General features: G+C 38.1%; 3 protein-coding genes, 1 non-coding gene and 1 pseudogene across 5 annotated transcripts; 3 read left to right on the plus strand and 2 right to left on the minus strand.

Annotated features, from left to right (window-relative positions):
* The first annotated feature begins 200 nt into the window (after nt 1-200).
* Nucleotides 201-6,155, plus strand: LOC143579230 (glucosamine inositolphosphorylceramide transferase 1-like). The gene is made up of 4 exons (XM_077062602.1): nt 201-464; nt 3,461-3,583; nt 4,159-4,326; nt 4,468-6,155. Exons 1-4 carry the CDS (start codon nt 207-209, stop codon nt 6,043-6,045), a joined length of 2,127 nt encoding a protein of 708 aa, XP_076918717.1. The 5' UTR covers nt 201-206; the 3' UTR covers nt 6,046-6,155.
* Nucleotides 6,156-10,912: 4,757 nt separating this feature from the next.
* Nucleotides 10,913-14,398, plus strand: LOC143579231 (3-phosphoinositide-dependent protein kinase 2-like; annotated as a pseudogene). The gene is made up of 11 exons (XR_013143422.1): nt 10,913-11,083; nt 12,034-12,214; nt 12,339-12,391; nt 12,475-12,576; nt 12,669-12,777; nt 12,849-12,926; nt 13,046-13,211; nt 13,290-13,418; nt 13,513-13,694; nt 13,764-13,986; nt 14,092-14,398. The product of XR_013143422.1 is annotated as a 3-phosphoinositide-dependent protein kinase 2-like (transcript).
* Nucleotides 14,399-15,105: 707 nt separating this feature from the next.
* LOC143579232 (S-adenosylmethionine carrier 1, chloroplastic/mitochondrial-like) lies at nt 15,106-17,879 on the minus strand. Its single transcript, XM_077062603.1, has 11 exons — nt 17,825-17,879; nt 17,128-17,235; nt 16,959-17,041; nt 16,782-16,858; nt 16,612-16,702; nt 16,468-16,521; nt 16,152-16,247; nt 15,843-15,932; nt 15,686-15,737; nt 15,449-15,591; nt 15,106-15,324 (listed from the first exon to the last, which is right to left on the minus strand). Exons 1-11 carry the CDS (start codon nt 17,877-17,879, stop codon nt 15,199-15,201), a joined length of 975 nt encoding a protein of 324 aa, XP_076918718.1. The 3' UTR covers nt 15,106-15,198.
* A 1,137-nt stretch (nt 17,880-19,016) lies between these two features.
* On the minus strand, nt 19,017-19,787 carry LOC143579233 (steroid 5-alpha-reductase DET2-like). The gene has a single exon (XM_077062604.1). The coding sequence runs from the start codon at nt 19,785-19,787 to the stop codon at nt 19,017-19,019; it is 771 nt and encodes a 256-aa protein (XP_076918719.1).
* Nucleotides 19,788-21,546: 1,759 nt separating this feature from the next.
* TRNAM-CAU (transfer RNA methionine (anticodon CAU)) lies at nt 21,547-21,630 on the plus strand. The gene is given in 2 exon segments: nt 21,547-21,584; nt 21,595-21,630. It is a non-coding gene; the product is annotated as a tRNA-Met (tRNA).
* Nucleotides 21,631-22,214: the final 584 nt, after the last annotated feature.

Here is a 22,214-nt window from a genome sequence, read left to right on the forward strand (position 1 = left end):
CGTTTTTGGAACATCTTTAATTAACACCACCCACAACAACAACAACAATAATAATAATAATAATAATAATAATAATAATAATAATAATAATAATAATAATAATAATAATAATAATAATAATAATAATAATCTGTATGCGTAATCTCAAACCCATTCAATTCTTTCAATCGTTTCAATAACATCGATTGTCTCTAATCATCGCCGACATGGGTTTGAATCCGATCGGCGGCACGTCGGATAAAACCCGGTGGCGCGTGCACGACAATGGTTCATCGACTGTGCACTACCTGTTCCTAACGTTTCTGTTGTGCAGTTCAGTTGGGGTTTTTTATATATTTTATTTGTTCAGAAACCCTAATTTGAATTACAAGAATTCGATCGGTTGTCAAGAGGATAACGAGGGTTCGTGGGAGATTGGTGTTTATTATGGGGATTCACCGTTTAATCTTAAACCCATTGAAGCTGTAAGTTTTTAATCAATTTGTGTGTGTGTGTGTGTTTATGCATTTTTGTTTTGATTTTAGTTATTTTGTTTTGTTGGGTTTTTGATGTATCAAGTTAGTGTTCCACAGTGAGAAATTGGGTTCTTTTTGGTGGATTTTTGTGATATGAAATGGCATAGCGAAGCTTGGACGAGTTCGTTTGGGGGGACTCAAAATGTATTAAAAAAAATATAAACGAGGGGTCGGGCTCAAACTTTCAGTAGTAAATTTACACTTACACTACATGTACATATTTTTGACGAAAACGGTCTGCGCAAAAAAACAGGAGGGGCCCGGGCCCTCATTAAGCTTCGCCCATGTGAAATGGTATATATTTGATCCTATAATTAGTTTTAAAAGATTAGGTTTTACAGTTAAAAATGGGTAGCTGCGCAGCTTGTTGCCCGCGTGCCTTTTGTTTTGATGTAATCACTTCTTTTCGTAATAAAAGTTGGTATAAAAAATAAAAATTTATAACCAAAAAAGATTTTTTTTTTTTTTTTTGGTGTGTGTGGGATTTGATGGGTGTAACAATGTAACATGCTTTTTTGTGAGCTAGTAATTAATCAAAGAAATTGGGTTCTTTTTGGTGGATTTTGTGATATATGAAGTGGGTGACACTGTTATATTTGAATCCTATAAACTAGTTTTGAAAAAAGGTTTGATTTTTTGTGAATTGGAATCAAATTAATCAAAGAATTGAGTGCTTTTTGCTGGATTCTATGATATATGAAATGGGTTTTTATATTTGAATCCTATAGCTAATATATAAATAAAAAGATTGGATTTTTTTGTGTGGGTTTGATGTTTGAAGTAGGTATATGATATATGAAGTGGGTGACACTGCTCTTGGAATATATATTTGAATCATGTAATTATTTTAAAAAAGATTGGATTTTTGTGGGGCTTTGATGTTTGAAGAAGGTATAACATGCTTTTTGTGAGTTGGGAATTAAAGAAATTATTTTTATTATTTTTTGCTGAATTTTATGATGCATGAAGTGGGAGCCACTGCTATTGAATATTATATTGAAACATTTAATAAATTTCAAAAAAGGTTTGATTTTTTGTGGGATTTTGAGCTTTTGATGATTGAAGAGGATATAACATGATTTTTGTGAGTTGGGAGTCATAAATTGGGTTCTTTTTGCTGGATTTTAGGCTGAGGGGTGTAGGGGCTCTAACGGGGGCGCGAGTGGGGGCTCCAGCCAATAATATTGTGACGTGTGGCAGAGAGAGAAACTGGATAAGATGGGTGATGGAGCCCTCGCTGGAGCCCCTGGCCCTGGTGTGGAGGGGCTCCAGCAGGGGCTCCAGCGGATTTTTTTTTTATTTTTTTATAAATATATTCAAAAAACGTATTATTAAAAAAACTCATAAATTATTAAAAAAAACACACATTAAACCGTTTTTAGACCGTTTCGGCCCTACTTCCGCATCAGACGAACTAGTTTTATACGCTCCAGACGAACTAGTTTTAGACCGTTTCGGCCCTACTTCCGCATCATGGTCCGGCGCCACCAGCTCAACCCACTTGGAACACCTTTTCAACCTCTCCCACAACTTTACATCGTCCCACGTCTTCACCGTCCCATATTTGAATTAAAAAAAACACACATTAAACCGTTTTTAGACCGTTTCGGCCCTACTTCCGCATCAGACGAACTAGTTTTATACGCTCCAGGCGAACTAGTTTTAGACCGTTTCGGCCCTACTTCCGCATCATGGTCCGGCGCCACCAGCTCAACCCACTTGGAACACCTTTTCAACCTCTCCCACAACTTTACATCGTCCCACGTCTTCACCGTCCCATACCTCCGCAAACACTCCTGCTTCCACTCTTCGACAGTGAAATTGTAAACCGCCAAATCATCACTGCCACTTGGTCTCATACGACCGGCGTTCCTGTTGAAAAGATTAGTAAACAAGCCGACAAATTTTCTGATTTCGGACCACCGACCCGAAATCATATCGGCGTTTCGCTCTGTACTCCCAACGAGCGTATAGAACGTCTCCCTAACCTTTGTCCAAAAACCTTGCTTTTTTGGTAGTCGGCTGCAAAATGAATAATTAAATTAGATTTCCAGTTAACTTTTTTAATTAACTTTTTTTTTAAAAATCATTATTAAAAACGTTAAAACAATTACCGCAACACCGATCCTCAGAAATGACTATCCAAGCCCGACACAAGGCTTCCTTCTCATCCGATGACCACGGAGTGGTTTTCCGTTTCATCCTCGGAGTCGAAGCCGGTCCCGGCCCGTCCGTTGCAAGTTGTTTTTTTCGGTGGACGCGTCTTCTTGCTCCCGTAGCATCACCGTGTGATTCTTGTGTCTCCGGAACAACAAAGTTAGGAGACGGTTGTATGTTGGATTGTTGAAAGCCGGATGTTTCTTGCGACCCCGAAAAAAACATCGATTGGTCTGGTGACGACCATAAATCATCGTAACTATAACCTGAATCTAGGTTTGGGTACCAATTTCCAGACATGTTTTTAAAAAAAAGTTTGGAAGATGGGTTGATTTTGGGTTTTTTTTTTAAGTTGTGGTAATTGTTTTATGTGATTTTGGGTGTGGTAATTGTTTTAGGTGATATTGGGTTTATATATAGGAAGAATAATTTTTTTTTTATTAAATTAAAGAGCCCAACGGCTCATTTGTGTACACTCCAACGGCTATGTCACGCACCCCAATGCTCCTTTACGCCACCTTTCTCCCGCGACCCACCTTGCGCCTGCTTTGAATTCCGCGCTCGCGCCCCTCTCGCGCCCCGGTGGTGTGGTGCTCGCGCCTGGGGGTGCGAGCGGAGGGGCTCTCGCGCCCCCGCTGAAGCCCCACACCCCTCAGCCTTAGTGACATACAATGTGGATGTTACTATTCTTGATTGTTTATATGTGATTGATATAATTAATCTTAAAAACTATTGGATTTTTGGTGGGGTTTTGTTGAATGATGTGGATCTTCATTTGAATGTTGCAGATGAATATATGGGACAATAAAAGTGCAGCATGGCCTATAGCAAACCCAATTATGACTTGTGCTTCAATTACTGACTTTGGGTTCCCAAGTAATTTTGTTGCTGACCCCTTTTTTTATGCTCAGGTAATGTCTCGATCATTATTTTATATGAATTTTGATACTAATGTCTCGATCATTATTTTATATGAATTTTGATACTAAGGGAGTATTTGTATGCGAGTCTAATCCGATTATCACAACTTGAAGTTGTCAATACTATTTTTGAGGCAGTCTTAGGATTAATGTCATGATTTTGGTTTTGCGATTATTTAGGTCCAATCGCCCAAAGTAATAATTGAGCTAAAATGTGAAACTATTTGGCTATGATTAGTTTCGGTGGTGCTCGGATTTATTTGTTTTGGTAATAGAGATTTTAATGTTGTCATAAACAGGAATTTGATTATAGTGTCTGATTCTTTAGGATTTAATGTTTAAACAACAAATAGTTGGTTTTCTAGTTATTACAACTCGAAACCGCGTTTAAACATTACCTTCTATAACGCCTTTCATTACAACTTGTTATCTAGTTTATGTTAGTTTATACCACATAATCAACTTCCGAAGCACTCATTCAAACACCTACTAAGCTTTTATTTATCGTGTTTCATCGCTTTTTTGTGTATCAATATATTAATGTTTAGCATTTAATTATGATTCAGGATGATATTCTTTACATGTTCTTCAAAACCAAGAATCCAATAACAATGCAAGGAGATATCGCGGTTGCAAGAAGCACGGATAATGGAGCAAGTTGGGAACAAGTGGGTGTGGCCTTGGATCAAGATTATGATCTTTCACATCCATACGTATTCGACTACAATCATCAAGTAAGATCCTTTATTAGTTTGTTAGTACATGGTCATATATGGAACATTTGCATACTCACCATAACGCATTAAAGTATTAAACTATCAATCAATAACCAATATATTTCTAACATTTTCATGTTATTGAACATTTTTTTACAGATATACATGATACCTTATACAAGTGTAAAAGGAGACGTTCGCCTTTACCGGGCACTAAATTTTCCATTACAGTGGAAACTTGAAAAGATCATCTTGGACCGACCGCTCGTTGATGCAGTTATCATACAACATGAAGAAATGTATTGGCTTTTTGGTTCTTATGTAACAAACAAAAACCTTGAAATCTGGTATAGTAACAAGCCATTCGGTCCATGGGCCCCACACAAGAAAAACCCCGTTTCCGGACCACGAAACGGGGGCCGACCCTTTATCTACAACGGGAATCTTTACAGGTTAGCTCATGATGAGCGCGTCCGTGTTTTCAAAATCGAAGTTCTTACAATAAACAATTACAAAGAAGTAGAAATTGAGTTGGGGATTGAGAACCCGACAAAAGGTAAAAATGCATGGAACGGGGCCCGTTCGCATCATCTTGATGTTCACAGGTTAAGAACCGGGCAGTGGGTTGTGGTTGCTGACGGTGACAGGACCTTGTTTGGTGACGTGACTAGGAGACGCGTGGTCGGGTGCGGTTTAATTGTAACCACGGGTTTGATGATTTACTTTATTTGTTGGCTACTTGGGTTGGTCAAATGCTTGGTTCCGGTCAACCGCGGTTTGAAGAAGAAAAACAATGCGGGTTTAGTGTGCGAGAGATTAAGATTGAGATTACGGGTTAATATGAATATAAACCCAAATACTTTCAGTGGCAAGCTTGCTTTCTTCTTTCTTATAATATTATCCATCACGATAATGTGCGTCGGGTTCGGGTACATCTATGGAGGAAACGGGGCCGAAAAGCCGTATTCAGTTAATAATCGGTTTTCTCAGTTCACTTTATTAGCGATGACATACGATGCGCGAATGTGGAACTTGAAAATGTATATAAAACATTACTCTCGATGTGCTTCGGTTCGTGAAATCGTGGTGGTCTGGAACAAGGGGAAGCAACCGGGTCCAAACGATTTGGACTCCATGGTCCCGGTTAGGATCCGGGTGGAGGATCAAAACTCGTTAAACAACCGGTTCAAGCCCGACCCGTTAATAAAAACCAAAGCGGTTCTCGAGCTAGATGATGACATCATGATGAACTGCGACGACCTTGAACGCGCATTTAAAATTTGGCGGGAAAACCCCGAACGAATAGTCGGGTTTTACCCGCGCCTGGTCACCGGGCCGTCGTTGAAGTATCGGCCGGAGAAACACGCTCGGAAACATAACGGGTATAATATGATTTTGACCGGGGCGGCGTTTGTTGACCATGACGTGGCGTTTGGGAGGTATTGGGGGAGAGAGGCGGAGGTGGGGCGGGGTATGGTGGACGAGGTTTTTAATTGTGAGGATGTTTTGATGAACTTTTTGTACGCGAATGTGACGGTGGCGGGGCCCGCGGTGGAGTACGTGAAACCGGCTTGGGCGGTTGACACGTCGAAGTTTTCGGGGGTGGCGATTAGCGGGAACACGCAGGCACATTATCGGGTGAGAAGTAAGTGTTTGGAGGAGTTTACAAGGTTGTATGGCGGCTTAAGTGGTCGGAAGGTTGAGTTTAGGCGGAGGGATGATGGGTGGGATTTGTAGAGGTTTTGGTATACAAGTTTTATTGTTTTTGATAGAAAATAAGTTATGAATCAATGTGTTTATACAAATGAATAAAGTTACCTATTATTTTTAGTTTGTTGTGGGTGCGTGTCGTCGGTGATTGATTCGATGATTACTTTTCGTAACACTATGTTAATATAAAGGTGGTTTCAAACTAAATGTTTAATCGATATAAAACACTTACACGGGTAAAATATTAGCAGGAATTACTCTTTTTAGCTTTAAAGAACGATGTGAGTGATATTGACTAACGAAGAAGGTTGCGAATGCAATGCGACTATAGACGAAAAGAATGAGACCTTTTGATAATATTTAAGCGATTTCGTTTAGGATGTTTGATAAGGTAAGTGAAGGCAAGTTAAGATCATATGGTTTCCATGGATGGTTAATCAAACACAATTTTAACTTAGTATTAATAGCTGACCTTGTTCCTTCAAGAATCGACTCAGTTCAGTCTTCTCCGACAACATGAAAGTTGGAAAGTTGAATGATGCGATGCTCTGGGATTCTCGCATTAATTACTCAATGTATTGGAATGATCCAAAAGAACATTGGGACTTTTCCTCCGCCGTCATTTGCTACGTCCCTGAAAGCAGGGGATGAGATTTATCGATTTAACATATTCGGTATTGCTATCAAGATTTTGGGATTTCGGTATTCAATACTTACGGTACGGCTCTATTTAAGCATTTGGTAGCTCTTTGGAATATGTAGAGATTTCATTGGGCAGTCTATATATTTAATGGCTAAAAAATAGGTCTGTGTCGATACTCATACTGATTTAACATATTTGTTATTCGTTCAGGAACCAAAATTGTTGTATATTTGAAAAAAAAAAACAGTATTGAAACGATGTTAAAAACACTACTTGTACCCATACTGTGTCAAATAAATTCGATACAATATCCAATACTTGGTTTTGTTGATATTCGATACCGATACTTTCCATATTAATACGGATACGGTACCCGGTCACGAGAAATAGGCAAACTTGCATTTTTAGATTTTTACCACCTCCACGTTTGCATTTCCAATGTGTAAATTTTGATGCTTTTTAGGCATCCACGTAAACGACACGTGCCATGCTTTTTTGTTTTGTTTTTCTCTAATCATCCCCAATTTTGCTTATTGCCATTATCCGATCTGATGTTTGTGTTACGCTCTGTATTTTTTTTTTCTTTCTGAATCCATCACAATCGAAGTTTTATATAATTTACTATAAAACGATTACAATAAAGTGGCAGGCAAACGGGCAACAAGCTGCGCCGCAACCCCTTTTGAACAGCAAAGCCAATCCTGCTAAAAACGAAGCTTTGGGACCTAGAAGCTGAAGAGGTTCCGTGTATGACGCGCTGAACCCTACTCAAAAATTTCACAGCCTCTGGAGCCAGAAAACCAAATGTATCAAAGGCAAATGGTAGAAAGACATGTTGATTATCTAAACAAGCTTTCTCGTGTTTAACAACTTTGCCCGATTCAGCCTTCAACGCAGCCTGACCCACAACAAACCCACGGTCCCTGAGCCCAACAAGAGGAGACACTCCTGTAAGATCCACACAGGCGTGTTTCCCCCCTGCCCACCCGAACACAAGAATATCAGCTGGTCGTAAAGTAGACCTCCCTTCAATACGATCCGTGAGAAAGTTAACAGGGGCCTCCTTTTTAGCAGAAATCCCTGCCCGTTTAAGAACATCACACAGAACATCCCTAACCAGATCATGTCTGTATTTAAAGCCAGGTAATTCTTTGCAATGCACCGCATGGTCACCAAAAGAATCCAAACAGACCTTGCGACAAATTGGGCAAGGTTCATCCGTCGGGAACATAGGGATCATTAACCGGTACTTAAGGATAGCCCGATACTCCAAACCCGACATACGTTGGCCTAATCCTTCAATGGGGATAGCCGTTAGAAAATCCTGAGCCCGAGGAGCCCGAAGGCATTCAAACACCGCCTTTTGGCAAGGGGATAGATCAAACTTCACTTCTAAACTCTTGATGATTCCACTAAATAAGGCACTCGCCACAACATGTTGGGCTTTAGGGGGGGCGGTGTCCTTATTAGAGAACCCGCTAAGATCAAAATCTGGAAGTGAAGTATGTAAACGATCCATCGCACACCCATAATCAGAGTCCAACCCATAAATATCACAACCCCGAAGAATATGGTCTTGCAAACACCACGACTGTGCTCTCGAAGCCACAAAAGCATATGTAGATACATCCTCGGCCGAACAGAGACCCAACCCCCCATAACGGATCGGAAGTGATGCCAACCTCCATTGGAGATCCCTAAAGAACGGACCTCCACAAACCACGATGTCCTCAATCGCCCTTCGAAGACCATTGTCAAATATAGAAACAGCTTCCCCCACATACATAGGTTGGCATGTTCTCAAACTGAACAAAAGCTTGGCGACTCCCATACATGAGCGAAGCAAAAGAAGCTCGCATTGAGGATCCCGAAGTCTTGGGAGACAGCTCATCAGTTCCACAGCGCTAGATGACCTTTTCATAGCCAAACTGCTGATAGACCCCGCATCCTGGCTTACAGCACCACCAATGAGTTTCACGCCAAGCACCGGCCTTCCAATCCCGCAAGGGAACAACCCCTCCTGTGCCTTCACCCCATTGCATGTTGGCCAAAATAACTCTGTTTTCTTAACGTTTAATTCAAGACCCAAACGAGGCCCCTCAGACCTGATAATATCTAATGCTTTGGCTACCTCTCTAGTATCCCCGATAATCGTGCCATCATCCAAGTACCAAGCATGAAAGAGAAGCTTGCACCGATCTCTGATTTGGTGAACAAGTGGATGCAAAGCTAAGCCAAAAAGGAGAAGCCCAAGAGGGTCCCCCTGTTGAACCCCAGTGATGGATTTAATGAAAGTATCACCCACATATAACCTAGCCGACTGCCCATATAAAAAATCCACCCAAAGAGAAATGGAAGGACATCGACTCCGAACCTCATGTAGAAGGGTCGTCCTATCTACTAAGTTGAAGGCATTGGAGAAATCAACAGTAAGCATAGCCAATGACCCATCCGAAAGAAACTGATTTAGAAACCTGTTCGCGCTATGAAGCACGGCCTCTGCCCCACTGGGGACTCCCACCCCAAATTGAAAGTCACCGAGGTATTTAACCATCTCCTTCCCGACACCCCTCATAGCCACCTTAGAGACCAACCGCCTCCAAATGGCCCCAACGGCAATAGGTCTAATCCCATTGTCAGGTTTAAGCAACGACGTAAGTGGGGCAGATGCAACAAACTCTGCCAACACCTTAGGACACCTTCCCCCCAAAAATAAATTAACCACCGCAGAGATAGCCTTGAGCAAACCATCCGCAATCGGAGACCCCTCTCCGCACAACGCATCTAAAATATGTTGGGCTCGCAAACCGTCCGGCCCACACGAAGTCCCTTTAGGGAAAGACTTAATGCACCCAAGCACACTATCAACGTCCACGACAAGGGGAGACTCAGAAAGCAAGGAAGCAGGCATAATCGGAGGTGCCATGATGGGATGCTTAGACAACAAAGCGTTCAAAGTATCCTTACCGAAAGGTGCAACCCCTGAAGAGCATAATACCTTGACCGCAGCAGTGAAATGCCCGTCCGCAACTTTTCGCAAACATTGTTTAACATTGGCGCCCAACCCGGTGTTGTCAGACTCGGGTACAAACGCATCACCACCCGGGGCATCTCCTTGGGGTTGGTTAAAAAGCGATATAAGGAGCTCAAAGAAACCATCACGGTCACCCTAAGCGGATTGCGACCGTTGAATAATTCGGCATTGCTCAGACTTTCTATTGCCAGACCTGCGTTGCTGACGATTAGAAGGTCTGAAAACTCGTAAGGTGCAACGTGGTAACAACAACAGTTTCACCCACGCCTCAACAGACTCTGGCATAACCGCCACCTTACCCAGAGCACCCACTAAGACTTGGGAAAAAGCCATACGACAACTATGAGGAATGTTTTTAACAGTCGTAATAGGAAGAGTGAAGACACGCTCAAGGAGAGCTACATCCACCTCCACCCTTCCCACCGCGACAACTTCCCTCCCAACATGTGGCTTCGCAATCCCCACTATATATTCCTCCACATCTCCCGTGACACACTTGTACCAGACCGACCCGTCATCATGATGGCACCCCCGACGGAGAGCATGTGACTCCATACACGCTTCACACATCCACCTACGCGAGACCTTTAAAGCCTCACCAACCGAAATAAACAAATCCAAATTTGTCGAGATCGCCTCCCGTAAGGTCTCTTTCTTGTCATCCGATGACAAATGAAGCCGCTTAATATGTGCGGCCAATCGAACCCCCTTGGACCCCGGTAATCCATCCGGGCAACAGTGGAAGCCTCTAAACGGACACGGCCAAACAACCTCCTCAATAGCCCTGGTCATACCACCCCCGACCCACAAAACACCCCGGTAGCCAAGTACCACACCAAGAAAAATAATAATAAAACAAAACTCGAGTTGAGTTTGAGGAATGAACACCCGAACCAAAGAGGAAGGAGGAGAGCAACCACCCGTTGCCCTCCCCTCCTTAAAACACCAAAAACAAAGATTATTTCATTGAGGCGTTTTGTCAAACACCTGACGGGCAAACTATTTTCTTCAAAATTTTAGTTGATGATGATTCCTTTTTAAATGTACAAAGTGAAAATGGGATTTGGGTTATTTTAGTTGAATAAACTCTTCCTGTTAAAGATTTAACAGTCAATAGCTCATGAGCTCTGTATATCATATAACATTTACGCACACAAGTTTCGCATGGATGCGATTGATGATCTAGGGTTCGAATTTGGGGCAAATTCAGGAGAGAAATGATTGGGGGTGAAATGGAGAAGGATGTTGAATCAAAGGCAAATAATATTCAGGATGATGATAACAATAATAATAAAGCTAAGAGCTTCAAATTTAGGGCTCCACAGGAGAATTTTACCATTCAGGATTTTGAATTGGGAAAGATCTATGGTGTTGGTTCTTATTCTAAGGTTTGTTTCACTCAATTTATGGTTATTTTATCCAATTTCAGGAATTTAGCGTACTAGATATTATTTATTATTATTATTATTATTAGAACCTTAATATGTAGATATTATGATGACACTAGAATTAGGGTCTTAACCTTTCTTATAATCAACTAGCTTAGAAACCTGCTGTGTATTACATTGGCTGAATATTAAAAAAATATTAAGTTAAATATGGGCGTCAAGTGATTAGGGTATACCGTATAGTATACATGCAGTTTTTTAGTTGATTAAGGTTTAAGTTGTAAAGAATTATTTGGCAAGTTTTATTAGATTAACGAAAGTTTTACGCATATGTTTTAGCAATATTTTACAAACATATAGGTAAGTTCATTCAGTTGCTTCTATTTTAGACCTCTAGGAAGGGATTGCGTCCAGTGAATAGGTCAACTCGACGCGTTACTCTTTTGAAGTAAGTAAATGAAGTGTTAAATACAAAAACAAGTTTTAGTTTTTCAGTAACTATAGTCGTTTAATAATATCTAAACATTTTTATTTTTTTAAAAATCATTTTAAAACATAAATGCGTAAAATTACTAAATCTTAAAAAAAAAATGAAGAATGAATAATCAAAACATAAATACAAAACTAAGTTGTTTTTTTTTAAGTCATGTGTATTGTAGTAGAAAAGGAAAGTCAAATTGGTTGTTTTTGTGATTTCACTATTTAATAAGACAGAGAGGCGGGAAATTCGAATTTCAGGTGCCCTATATGAGTGCCAAGTCTCCCCAAACGTTTTTAGTTATTAGGTATATATTGATAGATATAGATTTGGACTGCAATAACTCAACCTCTAGATTGAAGGATTGTTTAGACTAAAACCTTTTAAAGTAGCAGGTTATGATGGTTTGTTTCGTTCTTGTGAATTACTTACAGCTTGGTGTTTGATTATAGTTAAAATCTGACATCTTTAGGTTGTGAGAGCAAAAAAGAAAGATACAGGTAAAGTATATGCTTTAAAGATAATGGATAAAAAGTTCATAACAAAAGAAAACAAAACTGCTTATGTAAAGTTGGAGAGAATTGTATTGGATCAGTTGGATCATCCTGGAATTGTGCAACTCCATTTTACATTCCAAGACACTTATTCATTATGTAAGCACATCATACTTATTAAGTTAAGTTTATAGATTTTGTTAGTCTTCAAATTAGGCTAAGATCCCTTTCTTTTCTTTTATGATACGCATATTAACACGTGCCATTTGGTTGTATATTGAAGATATGGCCCTTGAGTCTTGTGAAGGTGGAGAACTTTTTGATCAAATAACCAGAGTAAGTGAAATCCTGAGTTTCAAATTTAGCTGTATAATTTGTTTGTAAAGTATCTAATACATCTATTGAATTGGTTTATACAGAAAGGTCGTTTGACAGATGATGAAACACGCTTTTATGCAGCTGAAATTGTAGATGCTCTTGAATATATACATAAGTTGGGATTGATACATCGAGACATTAAGGTATTGCAATAATATGTTTTCTTTCATGTACAATGTGACTAGCAGGATTGGTAATCACAACATATCCAATATAACTGTTGCTGACATGGCAGCCAGAGAACCTTCTTCTTACATCAGATGGGCATATTAAGATTGCTGATTTTGGTAGTGTAAAGCCAATGCAAGATAGCCAAATTACAGTCCTACCACATGGATCATCAGGTGTGTGTGTGTGTTTATGGTGTTTGTGACCCTAAAACCTTGAGTTTAATCATCACATCTTTCTTCTTTAGATGAAAAGGCCTGCACATTTGTGGGGACTGCTGCATACGTCCCTCCAGAAGTATTAAATTCTCACCTGCAACTTTTGGGTTAGTATTATTATTATTATTATTATTATTATTAAATTCTTCACCTTCGACCTCAACTCTCTTTGTTCTTATATCGTTGAATGACTTTTTTTTTTGTTATTTTCAAAAAACCCGAGCAGAAATGATCTCTGGGCGCTTGGGTGCACCATGTTTCAGATGCTATCGGGTACTTCACCATTCAAAGATGCGAGTGAATACCTAATTTTCCAACGAATTATAGCCCGAGATGTCAAATTTCCTGATTACTTTTCTAATGACGCCAGAGATCTGATCGATAAATTATTGGTACGCGAATCTATAAATAATTAACGTGTTACGATTTATGAACCTATGATTACAAAAACAATATAATATATGATGCAGGATATTGATCCTGCAAAAAGACCGGGTGCTGGACCTGATGGCTATGCACTAAAGAATCATCCTTTTTTTGAAGTAATTGATTGGGATGATCTTAGGTCAAAGTGTCCACCTAAACTTGTATTAGAGAAGGTATTTTTATCATGCTTTAAAGTTTAATATTATATATAAAATCAGTATTTCTACCTTGATACATTATATAGATTATCGTCTCAATGTTCGACAGGGTCAGGGTTCCACCAGTAGTCGGTCAAGTGGAGGTGATGACGGACCAGATTCATCATGGAACCCGACACATATTGGTGATGTCATCGGAACCACAAATAATACTGTTGCTGAGGTCACCTCTTCCTCTGATATAAGCAATATAACGAAACTCGCTTCCATAGATTCATTTGATTCAAAATGGTAAATATTTGTGCTATTATTAAAATTGACATTACTGTTAGGTTTGACTCGTGTTTGACTTTTCAACAGGCAACAGTTTTTGGATCCGGGTGAGTCGATTCTTATGATCTTAATGGTGAAGAAACTGCAGAAACTGTCGAGCAAGAAAGTACAACTTATCTTAACTAACAAGCCAAAGTTGATATACGTGGACCTCACGAAGCTAGGTGGCAAAGGAACTATGATCTGGTCTGATGATCCCAATGAGCTTAGCATTCAAGTTACAAGTCCATCAAATTTCAAGATTTGCATTGTGAGTCCACTTACATGTATTACTGTGACTAAAAGCTATATTGTCACAATAATAACCTGATTAGTAGGCTTATTTCTTTTCTGACATTTTTACGCTATGATGCAGCCGAAAAAAGTTATGACATTTGAGGATCCGAAACAGAGAGCGTATCAGTGGAAAAAGGCGATTGAAACCCTTCAAAACCGGTGATTTCGGGTTTATTTACAGTTTACACATTCTTTTAATATAGCATTACTGTTGTTGTACCTTGATAATCCTAAGAACAGTTGGATTCTCTCAAAGAATTTAAGAAAAGCCTGATCCGTCTTACAACAGGATTCTTTTTCAGTTTTTGATTCTATTCATTTTTTTCTTTTTATTAGAATATTTAGTTGACTTTGAGTGAAGTTTGACCAGTGGGATTGTATGAATATGTAAGGCTTGATTACAGTTATTTATTTATTCATTTACTTACATGGTTATAGTTTCCCACCTCTCAATGCAAAATGGTATATTAAGGCTGACCTTTTGAGGTCAAACCTCTTTTTGAACTCAAAGATGCAAATGATTTTGTTGATTTAGTAGACAGTTGTCGTGCATCTTGTGTCTTGTTACATAATGGTTGACTTCAATTTTGACTTATTAACTGTGTGCCAATGGCTAACTTTTTACTTTTGATTTCAAGCCTATATATAGTTTCATTTTTCGAATTTTGTAGCTAACAAAATGCTATAGTTTGGTTTTACTTTCTCAATGCATGATGGTATTGGTTATAAATTCTAACTGATTTATTGTATTTTAGTTTTAAAGGGTGTTGTCATGGATACACCGATGTCATCATACGGATTGTACGAGTGAAATTGTCATACGTGTCATGTTAGACATTTTTGTGTCGGTGTGCCACATCATACGGACCTATAATTTAATGGCACCAACTCATACGGACATATAATTTGGTGGCACCCCAACTGATATGGACCTATAACTTGGCGATACCAACTCACAAGGACTGTATATAAAACATTATGGCTCATAAGATGCAACAGTTTGGTTTCTTATTGTTCTCTCAATTGTAAATTTGTAACCCTAGCTTATGGCTTGGTGAAATCACCCCTCGCAGTTCTGCTACATACAATAATAGAATTGACAAAATTTCACAATACGCAACTACCCTGCTAGTCGAAAAATAAACTAGCCCGTAAATCAACGGGCAGATACAAGTATTCGTGCTCTTTAATCTTGCTTAGGGGGCACAGACGGTGGCAGTGAACGTTCAGCTAGAATTTTCTTTGTTCTCTCCAAAACTCCAAAAAATATTGAACCTCCGATACCTATCCACAACACTCGCGGCCCAATACCCTGCAGGACAGATTATTATTATTATTATTATTATTATTATTATTATTATTATTATTATTATTATTATTATTATTATTATTATTGATCATTATCATTATAGTTTTTTAAAATCTAGTCTCAATACCTTCAAAAGGGCAGGAGGTCCTTCTTCCTTAATAATTGTCTGAACACAATCAGCTATCCCTTTATACTGGCTTGCTGATCCCTGAACCATTAACCTAGTTTTTATCACATCAAGTGGTGTTGTTATAGCTCCCGTAAGTGCTCCTTCAAAAAAGGGTATTTTAGACATTTCACAAACAATTTTATGGAACCATTTGGTTTCATTTTTCACTTTTACATTTTAAGTAAGCATAATTACCAGCAAAGGCACCAATTGCTGCATTCTCAGGATCATTGAGTTCCCTACGCGCCTGACAGAAGATATATATTAATCAAACTTTGTGTACAAAACAGAATATGCAAGAGATAATCTAGTAGTAATTAATCTACAAATACAATTTATGGAATACACTTACAGCCAACTTATAACCGATTCGAAGCTGCTCGTATATACAAAACTGGATAGCATCAAAAGGTAAATCTCGTAGGAGAAAAGATCCATATCCCTAAATGTAACATTTTAACCCGTGTGAAGGTCAGAAATACATTAATTATATCTTAATTTCAAATACCATTTCACTCTTAAAAAACGAAAAAAAATATATGCTACGAGCATAAAAATGTGATCTTTTCCCTTTTGGAATGTCCCATAAAGATTACAACAGTATTTAGAAATATATTCAGTTGAAGTCATCTACATAAAAATAAATGTTGTTGGAGCATACCGCGTATAGACCTTTAAAACCCTCCTTGGAAACAATAAGCCGGACTGCATCAGGAGCTGAAGCAAATTGACGAGTCTGCATTCTTTGTTTCACAACCTATTTTGTCAAATTAAAATCAGAAAAATATAAACAGACCCATTTGTATGAAAACGAGTCAGTTTTTGTTGTAATATGTTGGTCACAGGTCAAAAGTCAAATCAAAATATTAAATAACTACAAATTTCAACCGTTATATGCAAAATAAACTATACTATCATTTTAGCAGCATAGTTTTTGCAATCATAATTAATACATTAACTAAAGAAAATATTTCTACCTCTGTGGGAACGCGCACCAGAGATGCAGCCACTCCTCCAATTGCACCTGCAGTCTACAAAACATTTCAAAACTTTTAAAGTATTAAGAAAAAAGAAAACAATAAAACAATTTATGAAATGAGATTAGATGAAATCAAACTAACCAAATGTGCAACAGCACTAAGATTTTCTGGAAGTATCTTCAACAATTTCTTTTTTGCAGGTTCATAAACGCCTACAAATAAGGCAGAAGCTCTACAAAATTGACAAAAGAATTAATATATAACAGAACAAAATATAAAATCTTTACTTTCAAAAGTCAATTTATCCTTACGGTAATACACCAACAAGATTTCCAGCCAACCCTGAATATAGCCCCTGGAGGGCAATCTTTCCTCCGCCACGTGCAGCCTGCAGAACATACAGTGTTGATAAAATTAGTTTATTAATTAGATAATCGAAACCAAATTTTAATTAATTGATAAAATTATGTAAAGAGTATAGAGCCTACCTGCAGTCTGGTCTTTATGGTATCAATTGGATATAAAGCTGTTTCAACAACAACTCCGGCTGTACCTCCTGCTACGAAACCCTCTGCACTATCACAATAACAGTTTGACTATATAAGTTAATAAAAAGTTTCATAAAACAAAACTTTAGAAGTATTATCAACACAATACCAAATACGGTTCGTAAGAAATCAATTGGTTTTTCATCCCCTGTGCTGACTGAAGCAAAAAACTTTTTCGGTACTAATTGCAACCTTTGTGTTTTCCCATTTGATACATCTGCAAAACCACACACCTGCTCAAACAAGAACCATATAATAAATGGCACTAACCAAAACAAAACTTAAAAAAAATGAATTACTAAACTTGGTGGATAAGTGGATGAGTGTGTACGGTTCAGTTTGTGTCGGTTTATGAATTTCTGAAAACTTTTCGGATTTATCGGTTTTGCCGTTTGAGCTTGAAAATTTTGTGCAGAAAAAGTAGGCCCAAAATAATGAATTTTGGGCTAAAGAATTTGAGTTACATATTTATTAAATTCTAATAAATTACTTAACATAAAAAATGAAAATCTATAAAATTCAGTTCGGTTTATACAAAAACATAAAACCAAGCCGTCAGTTTGGTTTTTTCGGTTTCGTGCGTACCGATGTGATTGGAATCTACATATGGCTTCATTCAAATCAACTATAAACCTATACAAATAAAGTATGGCTTGAAATATAATTTAAAAAGAAATGCAATGCCTCACCTAACTTCATTCACTATGTTCATTAATTTGTTAACAAACAATAAACGACTATTAGCTGGCTATATTAATATGTGAATTAATAACGGAAGATAATTAGAGAGATAATTATACAGTTACCTGATGACGTCATAGATGAGTTGTTGGAGTGATGAGCTAACGTAAGCGGAGCCATCAGCCTGCAGATTACAATTTTCAAACAAACCCTAGCTAGGATTATGATGGCGTTAACAACAAAGAACAGAAGTGCAGAAGAATTAAGTAACCAAATTCAGCAGATAGCACGTAGCAGCTGTCCTGACTCGCCTTAATATGGATAGAGACTAGACAGAGATGTTTTTAAGTTTCAACGGTAGCTGCTACCTACTATTTGGGCTAATGAGATTGGATCCTGTCCTGGGCTAGCCTGGTAGTAGTATTTAAAACCATAAAAAAGTAATGTTGAGGCGTTTTATTGAACTCGTGTTTTGAGGGGGCTGGAACCACGATTTGGGGTGCGATTGTTAAACCGAATGAAAAGCAGAGTTGAACCACACAAGCATGTTGCAGCATGTTAACTCACAAAATATATACCGAAACGTTAAATGGAAAATTTGTAAAAGATGCGAAGTATTGGGGACAAGAGTTGAAAGTGAAAAGCGTCAGGGTTAAAATGGGAAAAAAAATTTATGACGAACATATAAGGGATGAAAAGTAGAGAGCTAAGAAACCCGAGAACAGTAGAGAGTTAAGAGCCACGAAAACGGAATAAGATGCTTATATACCAACCACTTCAATAAAAATGGTGAATTTAAAAGCAATGTTTTTTTTTGAATCTCTCTTCGGTCTTTGGTTATTTAGATTTTCATACTCATTGAGTATTTGTGAAACAAGTCAACACCTAATTGAAAGGAAAACCTGTTTAACTTGTTTAGATAAATGGGTTACATCATTCGTATTTGGGTGGCATGATATTTAGTGAGTCCAAGTCAAGATTGATGTTTATTGATACGACTAAATATATGATCCATATTTTTTGAGTTCACCAACTCTACACCATTCCCACCCTAGAAAATGTAATACTTTTTACTAGTGTCAATAAGATGACAACATGACTAGTGTACATTAAAAGTCAACTTCAACCCATAAAACACTTGGTTCAACATTTTTTCAACATCCAAATACCCTTTAAACAAGTACATAAATATTTTTAAAAGAATAAACTTTTCAATAAACCACCTTCCTCACCATCAACCTGACCCGACCCAACCCGTTTTCGCTTCCACGAAAACCTAACCACAATGTGCCGTTGCGCGCCGCACACACAAACAAATCAATACACAAACGGAATCACAGCTTTCCTCCCCTTGGGATACTCCGCCCCAAACTTGTCCAAATACCACTTATGATTCGCCCACGCCCTCGGCACCAAATTCGCACACGTATACAACAAAAACCCCAACCCGACCCACGACCCGGTCATAACCCACCACCCGAACCACTCAACAATCTCCCCAAAATAATTAGGGCAACTCACATACTCAAACAACCCGCCTTTCGGAACCCGATACCCCTTTCCCATCTCCTTCAATCTCACCAACGTCATATCCGATCTCACGTTCACCACCATACCAACCACAAACACCACTAACCCTAAACCAAATCTCAACCAAAACCACTGGTCGTCACTGTAATCCACATACTCAGTAATTGAGCGAGTTTGCAGGTACGAGTTAAACAAATTGAAGGCAAATGCGATACCGGCGATGGTGATCGGGTACCCGTTGGATCGGGTACGGGTACGGCGGAGGCGGAGCGGGTAGATGACGGTGCGGTGGAAGTAGTGGATGAGGAAAGGTGAGATTAGGGTTAGGGTTTTGAGGGTTTTGGAGTGTTGGCCGAGGGGATAGAGGAGGAGTGTGAACCAGAGGGTGGGGCTTTCCATGAGGAACCAGGCGATGGATGGTGGGACGGTGAGGCCCCAGCCGTGGCGGTGGTGCTTGCCGTATGGTGCGGTGATGTAGCGGCAGGAGATGAAGGTGGTTGGTGTGATTAGGAAGTAGGTTATGACGGCGGTGTGGAAGAAGGATTCATCGGAAGGCATGGTGAGTGAAGTGCAGGGGTTTGTGTGTATCGAGTTTTTATATTCTCATAACCAAAAATTCCTCTTTTTGTTCTTTTCTCGGGTTTAAAATAAAAAGAAAAAAAATGATAAGATTGGATGAGGAAAGAAAAGAAAAGAAAAGAAATTATATACTTAAAATACATTCTCGAGTTAAAATAAAAGAAACAAAAAAAGAAAGTATTAATTATATTCTTGAGTTTTATATAAGAAGGAAAAGATAAGAAAAAAACTTGTAACTTTACAATTATGTTCTTATTCTTGAGTTAGATAAGAAGGTCAAGATGAGTAAATTAGTAATATATAAACTTTTTCTTCACAATCCAGCCATATTTGGCTGGAAAGTTTTGAAGGAAAAAAAGGCTTAAATTTTCTTTTCATTTTCTTTATTTTCCTTTAAAAAGAAAACTCAAGAATGAAACAAGAAAAATTTTCTTATCTTTTATTTTTCAAACCCTTAAATAAAAAAACTCAAGAATGCGGTGTTAAAGATGTTAAGAGTGATTAGTTTGGTGATCATTTCTTACACTGGTTTCCGAGTCTCGTTTAACAAGGGGAGTGGGAGGAAGAAGGAGAATTAGGACAAGAAAGAAAGGTAGGGAAGGAAAATGTGTGACTTTATTTCATGTTCTCGAGTTTAATGAAAACGAAAGGAAGATAAAAGAAATTAAACATTTTAGGTGTAAAGGAAAAGAATGTGTAATTTTCCTATTATACCGTTTAAGTAAACTATATAAGGGAGTTAGATATAGGGTAATTTAGGAATTGATATGAATTTATTATTACACACAAATATTTTCTCTCATAATCTCTCTGATTTAGAAGGATGATAATATTCTCAAATTTTCCAACATTTTCCGTCATTTCCCATCCCTATCTCTTCTTAAAAATTATCTAGAACATGGTTTTTTAATATTTTCCTCTCTTTTCCTTCCACTCCCCTTGTTAAATGAGACTCGGGAACACAACATTAATCCTGACTAGTTTTATGTGTAATTCAAGTCCCGACTAGTTTTGTGTTCAATCTCGGAATTCCAGCTAGTCTGGAGGCTAAAGACATCGTGAAATGCGTGTTTATATGAGACATTTATGGGGACAAAATAAGACATTTTGGGAATTTTCCCATAAAAAGTTACGTTTTTAAAGACCCAATGAAAAGGTAAAAGATCAAATACAATAATCCACTATCATACAATACATATGCGACTTTCTCAACCCTAGATTTAAAAAATATATATATACATGTAAAACAATAAATCAATCACTCCTCTGTCACCAACGATCTCCTCTGTCAAGCCATCACCACCGCCACCGATCCACCACTCGCTGGCATCAACACTCCCCTTTTATCGTCATCGGCGTAGACAACGAGTGTCCAGAAACTCACCGAAAAAACGACATTGCTCTCCTTTTTGCTCACAGGTTTCTTTTAGCAACTTGTGTTTAACAAATTAATTTTAAAACGCATTTTGTTTATATATGATTATATGTAACTTTTAATATATAAAGTTTTATAAAATTTCAAAAATATCGTTGAGATGTTCTAAAGCCAATATAAATTTTACTCAAAAATTTAAATTTAAAAAAGTTTTATATAAATTAAAAACAAGAGGTTAATACCCAAATAAGTTTGTGTATGATATAAAGAATGCAAACTTACAAAACATAAGTTATAAAGATGGTTGTATAAATCAACTTAAAGTTATAAATAGAGAAAAAGAAACCGATATAGGAACATCAGGGGGTGGTGGCGCAGTTGGCTAGCGCGTAGGTCTCATAGCAAAGAGTTATCCTGAGGTCGAGAGTTCGAGCCTCTCTCACCCCATTAGCTTTTTGTTTTAATTTTGCTATCTTTTAAGTTTTCTTTTCATTCTTAACAATCGTTTTACCGAACATCTGAATTACGAAATTATCACTAGCATTAAAGTTCGACTCATTTGAAACCAAAACCGTATTGGATACAAATTTGTTCTGTTTGAACCCAATTTCTGAAGGAAAACCAAACTGGATTGGAAATGGACTCAACGCATCATATGACTAGTTCTTCTCAAACTAGGATTATTCAAACCAGTTTCAACTTATGTACACTCCCACCGATTTCAAATTGGTGGATCAGATCGTGAATTGGTTTCGGATGTACAAGCCCATTTAGATAGTCGATAAAGGTTTTTAGCATGGACCGTGCCATGATACATCAAAAGTTGTCAACACAACAACGCACGCGGACACCCATCTTAGATACTCATCAGCTTTAGAATAAGATGATTAAAAGCGTTTTGTGTATTGTGTTTCTCAACCCGGCCTGTTCTCCCATTCACTAAATATGACATATTAAAAGTATTAATGTTTTAACCTAAACTAAATTGAGCGTTACCCCAACCACCACGCACGCATGTAACAAATATGACC

The sequence above is a fragment of the Bidens hawaiensis genome, unplaced genomic scaffold (genome assembly GCF_021521415.1).
Source record: "Bidens hawaiensis isolate Kalapana, Puna unplaced genomic scaffold, B.hawaiensis_p1.1 tig00029633_1, whole genome shotgun sequence".
In the NCBI taxonomy this organism is placed as follows: Eukaryota; Viridiplantae; Streptophyta; class Magnoliopsida; order Asterales; family Asteraceae; genus Bidens; species Bidens hawaiensis.